The following is an 11,327-nucleotide window of genomic DNA, read 5'->3' on the forward strand; positions in this document are numbered from 1 at the left end:
AAATTAGTGTTCCGCGTTGCCACTGTCTAATAACGGATGTAAAAAAAGAACGATAGCAAAAATGAGTTATGTAAAAATTATTTCACACTCCACATGTAGGGGGGCCACAAGGGGGTCCAAAATTGTTGTCACAGGTGCACTGTGTTGAATCAAGTGTTTTTTTTTTGTACCTGTTCATAAACCATGGAATCGAAAATCTCTTCCATTTATTTCGCAACCTGTATGACGCAGCTGTCAACATTTTTGTCCTCAAATGAAACTGGTATATTTTTCTAGTTATGCCAATTCCTTTCAGCCAATTTGTATCTTTAATATATAGCAGGCAAACAAGTTCCCTACCTTCTCACTTTTTTACTTGCCTCCTCCATTTTGGTGGTAATGCTTAATCACTTGGTTGTAAATTTGGCATAAACACAACCAGTCATGTGATTGTCAAACAATTTCTTCAAAGGGCTCATGTAGGCTACCTGTGCAAGTTACTCAGGGATGGCGGAAGGACAAGAGGTGCATGATAATTTTTTTAAATCCTCATTTAGATATTTTTCTGTTTATAATTTCCGATATTTTATAGACAATTTTTTTGTAATCTTGTCTATATTTAGATACATGCAGCTTCTCTTCTGTCATTACTTGATGCTCGCCTAGAATACTAAATAAATGTCATAAATCAATAGGATGATAAATGCATTATCGACAATCTAGTTGACTCTTTCATTTCTGCTTATCTCAGGGAGCAAGACTGTTTAGGGACCAGGGAGATTTCCAAATGACATCAGTTTGACCGGTTTTAAGGAAATGAATAGCTGTGAAAACAATCCAACATGTTTCTGATAGTATTTCAGTTTGTCTTGGAAGCATATTCTATGTGGTTGAAAATGAAGTAACGTCAAGCTTTTATGTCACTGAAAGAATTTGCACGTTTAGGCAACACAACACGTCCATAAGCGTGCATTCGCATTCTCTCAAGATCCATAAATAAATAAATAATATTTCTCCACTCCTGTTCCCGAGATGGAAATTTTTATTTGGTCTATCATTTTATTACGAGGGACACTTAATTCTGCAGAAGTTAATATTATAATTGGCTACATGTGAGGCCTATAGTCAATGTCCATACTTAAGTTACTATTCCAACTACACTGAACAAAAATATAAAAGCAACATGTAAAGTGTTGGTCCCATGTTTCATGAGCTGAAATAAAAGATCCCAGAAATATTCCATACACACAAAAAGCTTATTTCTCTCAAATCTGAACAAATATGTTTACATCCCTGTTAGTGAGCATTTCTCATTTGCCAAGATAATCCATCCACCTGACAGGTGTGGCATATCAATAAACTGATTAAACAGTATGATCATTACACAGGTGCACCTTATGCTGGGGACAATAAAAGGCCACTCTAAAATGTGCACTTTTGTCACACAACACAATGCCACAGATGTCTCAAGTTTTGAGGAAGCATGCAATTGGCATGCTGACTACAGAAATGTCCAACAGAGCTGTTGCCAGAGAATTGAATGTTCATTTCTCTACCATAAGCCGCCTCCAACATCGTTTTACAGAATTTGGCAGTACATCCAACCGGCCTCACAACCACAGACCACATGTAACCATGCCAGCCCTGGACCTCCACATCTGTCTTCTTCACCTGCGGGAGTATTTTTGTCTGTAATAAAGCCCTTTCGTGGGGAAAAACTCATTCTGATTGACTGGGCCTGGCTCCCCAGTGGATGGACCTGGCTCCCAAGTTGGTGGGCCTATGCCCTCCCAGGACTACCCATTGCTGAGCATTTGCCCAGTCATGTGAAATCCATAGATTAGGGCCTAATGAATATATTTAAATTGACTGATTTCCTTCTATAAACTGTAACTTAGTAAAATCTTTGAAATTGTTGCATGTTGCGTTTATATTTTTGTTCCGTATGTTAGGCTACTCCACTCTAAAATAATTCCCGCATCCATACAGTGCCTTTTGATAAATGCAAAGAGACATCACTTACAAAACACCAAAAGTGTCATGAATGACATTCGGTTATTCGGTTATTGTCAGTCATTAGGCCTAGTCAAGTCTTGTAAGCTGAATTGTAAACAATACCTGCCTGCGTTCATCTCGTTCTCGGACACTCATCTCAGTATGCATTGGCAAAAATGTCATTGTCAATGCACATAGCATTTTGGAGAGTATTCAACAAGTTTTCAAGTCTATTCACTAATTTTTCATGTGACTGACATGTGGTAATGATAAATAGTGTAGCAGCCTACAGTTTTATTGGAATCTGTTTTAATTATTGTGAAGAGGCTCATGTTTTACCGGTATGGTGTACCCCCAATATTTATTTTGCCAGTACCGGACAGTTTTGGCTTACTTTTAGCCCTGCCTACTACACACCTTTCACCTACCCTTTCACTAACCATAAACCCACCTGATCCATCTAGCACTAACCCTCTTTCCCACCCTAACCCACTTTACCCACCCTAACCCACTTTACCCACCCTAACCCACCCTAACCCACATTACCCACCCTAACCCACCCTAACCCACTTTACCCACCCTAAGACGCTTTACCCACCATAACCCTGAAACACCTATATAGCCTGCAACTTGATCTCAAAGTTTTACTTCGGAATTTGACGTAATTGAATGAACATACTTTTTTTTTATCCATTAATTACGTGTGGTTACAGGGTTCATTCCACTTGGTTACAGGGTTAAAACAGAAACAACTCAAAGGGTTAAGTTTAGGTGTTAATTCAGAGTGGTTAAGGTTGGAGCTATGGTTTGGGGAAAGCATAAAACTAAAGGATATAAAAAAAGTGCTGTTTCCATTTAGTATCATCAAGTACACTCCCTGCTTGCTAGACAATTGTGAACTGCCGTGGCGCAGTGGTTTAAGCAGCGTGCTCTGGCTCTGAGCATAGTGAGAACCTCTCTCTCTCTACCTCACACTCTCCAGCCTCACCCCATCGCCCTCTCTATCTCCCTCCACACCTCCTCCATCACCCTCCCTCCCTTAGTGATGCATGTCCAGGGCCGTTCAGCTGTTCTCCAGGCTGATGTCTAATAATATTAATCTAAAGCTTCTTTAGGCCTCTTATCTGCTCAGAGCTGCTGATTAACCACAACACCACCTACTGTTGGCCTCTTTACCGGTGCCTGCAACTACCCCACACACCCACTAACTACCTCTCAGGACCCCACTCACTAGCTAACTACTCCATTATACGTGGTACAGCACAATACCAAAATAACAAGTACTGTTGTCCTGCCATCCATATAGCCCTCTACAGGTCTACCCTCTGACTTAACGTGGAATCAGAACCTTGATTGGTGGTACAAATCAAGGTTCTCACTTTGAAACACAATACAATTTGGAAAAAGACATGGGATGTGAATACTTTTGGAAGGCACTGGTATATGCCGATTTATAAATATACAGCAAAGTAAAACAGAATTTGTCCCCATGGCGCTGGTTGGAAACTTACTTGACAAAATATGTGATGATCGCCCATAGGTGAATAAGGTTGTATCTCTGTTGGTCAATGAATGCTTAGAAGAATGACTGGGCTCTGGCGTTGTCGAGTTAGTTTATAGATTTATGAGACTTACTTCTTACAGCGCGACACAGACAATCACATAATGTCATGGACAATTTGAAAATTAGACAATTCAATAAGTCAGATCAAGTCTTACAAAGGTGCTTGAATAATGACATTGGAATTTGTAATGTAGTTAATGGTGGATCCGTTGTTTGCCTAACTAATAGAAACACATAGAAAGTAATAGATCAAATCTAAAATCACAGAACACACAGTCACAGAACACACAGTCACAGAGCACATACACACCTTCGTCCTTCAACCTCCATGTGCAGGGTTGTCCTGTGTCCATGTGATCGCTATAATCTGATGATTACCCTGATCCAATTGGCTAAATCAGGTGCCCCGCTGAGTCCCCAGAAGGCATTGCTGTTTGATCTCTGATCAGTCTTAAGTAGAAACAACAGAACACTCTACTTCACGGGGGCTAACTTCCTTTATTCAAATTTACACAATGGTCTTATCATCTTTCTACACAACATACAGAAAGAAAACCAGATTGATTTCCCATGGCAAAACACATTTTCTTTAAAGTAAATAAAATAATTTATATTAATTACATTGTTTAGAAAAAGTTATGTATCAATACTAGACTATTTACAAAGATAACAGTAGCACGGGCGTTGGCCTATGAGTGAGGTATGTACAGGAACTCAGTGAGCGTGATATATACAGTAACTCTCAACGGTCCAATAAGAGAAATGCTGATTGGACCTGCTGAGTGATGTCACAGAGCAGGGGCTGGGGTCAGAGTTCAGGGGTTGGAGCTCAGGGGTTTAGCTGCCAATCTCAAATGTCCTCCTCAAGTTTTGGGGTCACCCCTGGTTCACCTCTGCCACTTTCACCCGCGCCTCGTCTCCTATAGCCCCTCCAATCCTCCAGCAGTGCACCCCAAACTTCAACACCATCAGGAAATGTTTCCATCTCCCCTACCCCACGAGTTTACAGCCCCCCTCCATCCCTCAAGGTAATGGTAGGAGAGGAAGGACTTTAAAGAGGTGATGTCTGAGGTGTTTCAGTCCATTTCTTTGGAATTTGCTAATAAAAAAAGTGTTCTACAGGTGGGTCAAAATGTTTTAAGATAAAACTCTCTGGTCCTTGGGTGATGAATTAACCTTTCCACTTTAACCTCCTTTCTGGGATGGAGGGTCGCGTAGCAACCACCAGCCCCACACCATCCTTAAAACGCAACATACCTGCTTTCCTGACCTTGCTTTCCTGACCTTATATATATATATATTCTCAATACAATGCAAACATCTGACGTTATGCATTTTCATGACAGTGGATAGTGTTTTGATGTTTTTCCTCTCGTTTTGTAAAAAAAGGGGTACAAATAAAGTTGTAAAATATGAACATGAAATAGAGCAGAATTATACAGAATGTTAGAAAACACACAGAGAGCATCCCATCAAATGGAAACTGCTTCGCAGATTAATAAAGCTGGGGTTGGAAGGAGTGTGTGTTGAAAAATCATGAGGTTTAGAAAAAGTGTATTGTGAGTGTGTGAGTGTGTGTGTGTATTGGGGTGGAGGAGGGCATATTGGAAAGTCAATTTATCAATTGGTTATAATATAACTTACACATACTTTCATGCATTCGTACATTCAAAATATCCTATGTGCTGGCATGTACTCAGGATCTGTCCACTTGTGTCCATTTTAGTTTTCCCTTCAGATGGCCAGAATCGTGTGTGTTGTGCACATATGTGTGTATTTTGTGTAATAAATGCAAAGGAGGTGGTCAATCTCCCTCGCTTCCCTTTGGTGGGAGTGGTCTCAGTTTGTGTGGGCATATCTTGATCAGCTCACCGTGGCAACACCATCCACTCTGCCCTCCTCCACTGCGTTACCCTTGCTCATGGCTTTCATCTTGTCCATGATGTCAGTAAACGTCTCCTTCACCGTCTTCTCCAGGATCCAGCCTTCGCTTTCACTCTCTGGGTCTTCTGGGTTGGCCAGGTTGCACTGGGACGTGTTCACGTACTGGAGGCCGATCATCACAATAACCTACAGAGGGTAAAGAGAGACATATTAGTTACAGCTAGACTGGACTAGGACTACAGCTAGTGTGTGTGAAGAGCTACACCTGGCCTGAAGTAAGAGCTAGCTGTACTGTGCTGAAAAACCACCATAACTAAATCTAACCCTACATTAACCAACCTACAGGGGTAGACCCAGAGAGTGATAGACACTTCAGACTGCACTAACAGCTGTAGTTAATGGATCACACCAATCAGCATTTAACAACTGAATATGTTCCACATAAACACATCAAACCAGTCTGAAGCAAGGAGTTAAAAACAGAGAATCACACTAACAGGGAAAGCAACAACAAGCAAAAGCAATCATAAGTTTGCTAATGTAGTAGCATAGCGTACAGAAGCAAATATATGCATTTTTTTTTACCTCTACACTATCTGTGTTTCTGATTGGTCATTTTATAACCCCCAGTATTTGATCAGGAGTCTGATTTCCATAATTGGTCCCTCCCCCAAATTAAGACATCACTCCACCTCTCCCAAGGCTATCGGTAAGGTAATACCATGGAGACAGTTGCGTAACCATGGCTATTCCAGGTAAGAGATAGCCATGGTTGTTTCTGTCCCTGATAAGCTTCAGCAGATTGAGTCCAGGTTTTCAGTACACATTAAGTACTGTAAGATTTCTAGAACAGAGATTTGCTGTCCTTAGTAATATATGTTTTACAAATACCAAAACAGCTAAAAATGTATAGTAACACTTCTCTCATACTTCATCATATAATTTATTATGAAAAGAGCGAGTTGCACCAAGAGACAAACAGCACTTGTTCAAGGGCAGCCATTTTGCTTTTTTGTCTGCGTAGGCCGATGGGGGTTATAGACTTTTGCGCCAACCAAAATCAGTAACACACCTGATTCAACTAACCAACCAAGAATCTTCTTCAATATGGACATAATTAGTCTTAATTGGTCTGCTTTGGTTGTTGTGAAAGCCTGCATCCACACGGGCCCACAGGATTACCAGTACAGCAGTCTAGTTACCAGCCCTGTGTACTACTGTTGTAAGCCTTACAGGTGAAGCTGCCTCTACGCGTGTGCCTGTGTGTACCGCTGTAAGCCTAGCAGGTGATGCAGCCTCTACAGAAGAGAGCAGCAGGTGTAGCAGCAGACCGCACATGACCTGGAAACATGACTAAGGCAGGAGAGATGGAGGGGTGGAGGAGGTGTGGAAATGTACATTGAGAGTAAAGGAGGACAACATGCAAGGAACTCTGGATCTAGCCAGGCATCTGGGGCAACTTTGTCATCTCTCAGTGATGAACGCCATCACAAAATAATCACCCCACGCCTTTGAAAAGCGAGTAAGAGGGAGTATTTTCCTTACCTCCAGAATAGCAACCAGTAGCACCAGGGCTGCTATGGTGTTCATCATGCCTCCGTAGTAGGATATCAGTGCGTCACTGCAGCCCCGTTTCCAGATGTTCAGGTCCTCAGTGTGGTGGTCGTAGGAGTAGTGGGCCGTGTTGTTGGTCACCTGGTACTGGATGCAGGGCCGAGGGGAGCTGGGGTTACAGCAGCTGAATGGAACAGCATCCATCAGGTACTTCCCATCCACGTTGCTGCCGATACGACTGGGGGGTGAAAAGGCAAAGGACAGAGGTTAGGGTATTATGGGTTAGGGTCAGTGCATTGTGTGTTAGGTTCAAGGTCTTATGGGGTTAGGGGAGTGAAAAGGTAGACATCCATTGGGTACTTCGCATCCACATTACTGCTGAAGCGAATTGGGGTCAGAGGGCAACGGTCAGAGGGCAGAGGTTAGGGTCAGGGTAATATATGAAAGTGCTACCCAATCCATCTATCATCATGTACTGTAAGTGTGAGGAAGTGCTAGTGAACTACCAGCATTTAGAAAGGTAGGTTTAGGCTGAAAGAACATCTACAACAAAGTCACTCATACCTTGACACAACCTAACACTGATTTTTCATTAAGTATACATGATAGAGGGTTTACAGTGCTTGCATTGTTTCTGACTCAGAGCTGAAATCAGTTCACAGTGTACCTGGTAAAGAGAGAATCATGAAGGTCTATCAGTCTCTCACATGCTGTTTGAATGGGATTAACCCCATTAGCTCCTCCCTACTGTGAACACGGTGTCTTCACACTGGCTTTGGGAAGAAACAGTGCAAAGGAAAACTAATACTGTCACTTGCTTTCCAACAAAGGTGCATGAGCCAAGAACTCTGCTCACATTGGGAAGGAACAATAATACTTCCACTATACCTCGCTTTCCAACATAAACAGATATGCACACTGAAGATGAGAAAAACATTCAGCAACTCTTGGAGGACACATCTCCCTTGGAAAGATGCACATACTGTATATCTGCCAAATACTCCGAAATTACAGCAAAATGATATGGAAAATCATGCTGCACACCACTTACGAATGATCTCTCCGAGAGTTACTTTCCTCTCCTACACTGAGAGGGCATTTCACAGGATGTATTGAAATTGTATTCATAAATCGATGATTGATCCATTACTTTGAATGAGGATGAATTGCCTAAATGGAATTAGTCTAGCTAATAGATGGCTGGATATACAGTAGTAGTAAACCTCGTTGTGGCTTGTCAACAGAGTTGTAGTTGACGGGTAATCAATCATGCAGTTTGTAGATCGTCTGAGTAGATGAGGATTATCCTAACAAAGTGAGACTGAATGGACTGACTGTGACAGCAGTAATCTCTGATTCTGTAGGAGGAAGTGTGCATTTGGCCTTTGGGTGGTCTGGGGGTGGGGTTTCAATTGTGATTGACAGGTGTAGGGCAGTTCTAAATTAGCATTATGGAAAGGGTGGTGTGATAGCCCAGCAGGTAGCTAAGTGGTTAGTGTTGGGCCAGTAACTGAAAGGTTGCTAGAACGAATCCCCAAGCTGACAAGGTAAAAATCTGTTGTTCTACCCCTGAACGAGGAAGTTAACCTACTGTTCCTAGATCGTCATTGTAAATAAGAATTTGTTCTTAACTGACTTGCCTAGTTAAATAAAGGTTAAAGAAAAATGTGACAGGGACACAGATCATTCCCAGTCATTCCCAACAATATGGACATGGAATTACATTCTGTTGGGAGTACTGACACTGTAGGTTAACGCTGACACAGATCAGGGGTGGGAAACACTTAGCAGGACCTTGATTTGCCGAATCAGGTGTATTACAGTAGGGCTAGAGCCAAAACGTGCATAGATCTCCAGGAAGAGGGTTTGCAGGCCCTGCTTTAGATAATTTGTTTCCTGAAAGATAAGCAATTTAGGCAGGACTAAGATGTGGTCCTTTAACAGCCCATAGCCCATCATCGTCATCATCAACCCTGAATCAAAAGAGAATGCAGCTAATATCTCATTGAGGTCCTATTGGTTAATCACTGTGTCTAGCTAAGCCCTTATTGGTCAATAATTGTCGTAAGTGAATGGTTGGCCAATCACTGTCTCTACGCAAGGCCTTGTTGGCTAACTCTGTCTCTCTCTCTAGACAGGTCTACTCCCAGACCATCACCAGGCCGCATGCTGATTGGTTAGCACATAAGCCTGAAGGATGAGGAAATGTGGTCCAAGAAGATTGGCCACTAAGAACTCACAGGCTCACACACACATTCGCACACACGGTGAATGCACACCTGAGAACACTTACAATGAAAACTGTCCCTTTTTACAACCACACACTTGATATCACTTACACTGAAAACCAACACTTGAAACACCTGCACCCAAACACACCTTACACCCATACACTGTAAAACAAACCCTTGCATCATTCCCCTTCAACTCTCACAGAAAGCTCACCTCCCTCCCCACCAACCACTTTCGTTATTACTCCACACTAATGACTGAATCCCCCTCACCTCCCGTAAATCGAAAACCAACCCACACGTATGCACTGCCCCATCACCACCTCTAACACTAAAACCTCAAATCCACTGGCCCTGTAATCCCTCCTTTACCTTATAATCGAACGTGACCCTTTTACATTGCTTACGGCCCCCCTCCTTGCTCCTGCAATCCATTTATACTGAACACCCATTAAGAACAGTGAACTCACCATAACCTAACCCTACAATCTCCATTCATGCCATTTGTTGGTGTGGGCCTAATATATAGGCCTCTTACTTAAAAAAAACTTACATCACTACATTATAACCACCTAATAGTTAGGGATAGGGTTGGGATAAGCTTTAGAACTGATCCTAGAGCTGTCGCTAATATCATGACTCACTCTTTTACTTCCTTGGCGCTGAAGTCCAGGTAGCGGTTGCTGACCCACTGGATCTCGAACCAGTCCCTGAAGTTGTTGTTGCCGCAGCAACGGAACTCAATCTGCATCTGGTCCAAAGTCCTCTTCATGTAGCAGCGTCCCGGTGTATCTGTGTCCTTGTAGAACTTCAGGGCATTCTTCAGGCCCTCGGCCAGCGTGAACTGGAGAGGAATCCTCATCAGGATGCAGAGCAGAGCCGTCAGCACCAGGAGACAATTGAAAGCCACACAGGAGAGTAGGAAGGGTTTGAGCATAGGCTTCCACCTGGAGAACTTGATAGGGTCCAAGGAGTCGTAGCAGATCTTGCCACCCATGGCGTTGATCCCACAAGCCAGCAGCCCCACGACAATTAGTAAGTTAGGAACGAAGTGGCTCTCGTTGTTGTCCATCATCTCCGAGCGCTTACGCAGCTCGATCTTAAAGAACAGCCCCATGCTGAAGACGAGCACGCCTGCCATCACTGAGAACCAGTACATCAGCCATAGGAACTGGGCTAGCTTCACCCGCTTCTTCAGGTCAAACTTGACCACCATTAGTGCCATGGTGGCAACCTAGGGATATTCCTTACCTATACACAATGAAAAGACACTACTGAGATGAGATATAGCTCTAAGGTCTGGTCCTTCTTCTGGATGTCCCAGCCAGCGGAGTTTCAGCTGTTCTCGTTAAGCGGTTTGAACCGTTGATTCCCTGTAAGGTGGTTTCAGCCGTTCTCTTCGTCTCTCAGTCTCTCCTGCAGCTCATCCAGCAGTGCAGGACTGTCAGCTCAGGCAAGGATCTGTAATCCATCCCAGAGAGAAGGAGCAGAGGTAAAGAAAGAGGAGTGCGGTTATTCCTTCAGGGCCCTCTCCTCTCCCATAGTGGCCGGACCCTACAAAGAATACTCACCCAGACGGATGACAGAACACAGGGTCACACTTGCCCCCTTGCCTTGGTTCTAAACTTTCCCTCCAAAAACGTTGAAATCAACAGGTGAGGCTAATCGTGATGTTCCTTTCACTGGTTGGAAGAGGATTGAGGAAGATCCTCCAGATTCCAGGCGGAGGGGAGGTGCGTCATGATAATCCCCTGTACGTAGCCTGATCCCATTTACAGAAATCCCTCTCCAGAAGATGAGCCTGGCTGTAAGCTGTTGCCAGGAGACATAATTGGTTTGAATGCTCACATGGTCATTGTCACCCTGATCGAATGCACAGTTAACGGACAGTTAACGGTTGACGGAGAGGAGACGTGGAACTACGCCGTGCTGCACTTTTGGAAGGTGTCCCTGGGTTCAAACGAGGAAGAATGTTTACAGTGTAGTCACCCAAGATGTTTCAGTAAACCACCCAAAAACCATGTAAGCCCCTCAGACTCCCCATGTCCCACTTAACTCCACCTACACTGAGCAGTCAATAACAACAACCTTCCCATCTCTCACCTGTAGTAAGGAAGCAA

General features: G+C 43.3%; 1 protein-coding gene across 1 annotated transcript; it reads right to left on the bottom strand.

Annotated features, from left to right (window-relative positions):
- Positions 1-4,025: 4,025 nt before the first annotated feature.
- On the bottom strand, positions 4,026-11,313 carry LOC106589440 (peripherin-2). The gene is made up of 3 exons (XM_014179429.3): positions 9,852-11,313; positions 6,968-7,214; positions 4,026-5,608 (listed from the first exon to the last, which is right to left on the bottom strand). Exons 1-3 carry the CDS (start codon positions 10,430-10,432, stop codon positions 5,402-5,404), a joined length of 1,035 nt encoding a protein of 344 aa, XP_014034904.1. The 5' UTR covers positions 10,433-11,313; the 3' UTR covers positions 4,026-5,401.
- Between the last annotated feature and the right edge of the window lie 14 nt (positions 11,314-11,327).

Source organism: Salmo salar, chromosome 28 (genome assembly GCF_965601325.2).
Source record: "Salmo salar chromosome 28, fSalSal1, whole genome shotgun sequence".
Lineage (NCBI taxonomy): Eukaryota > Metazoa > Chordata > Actinopteri > Salmoniformes > Salmonidae > Salmo > Salmo salar.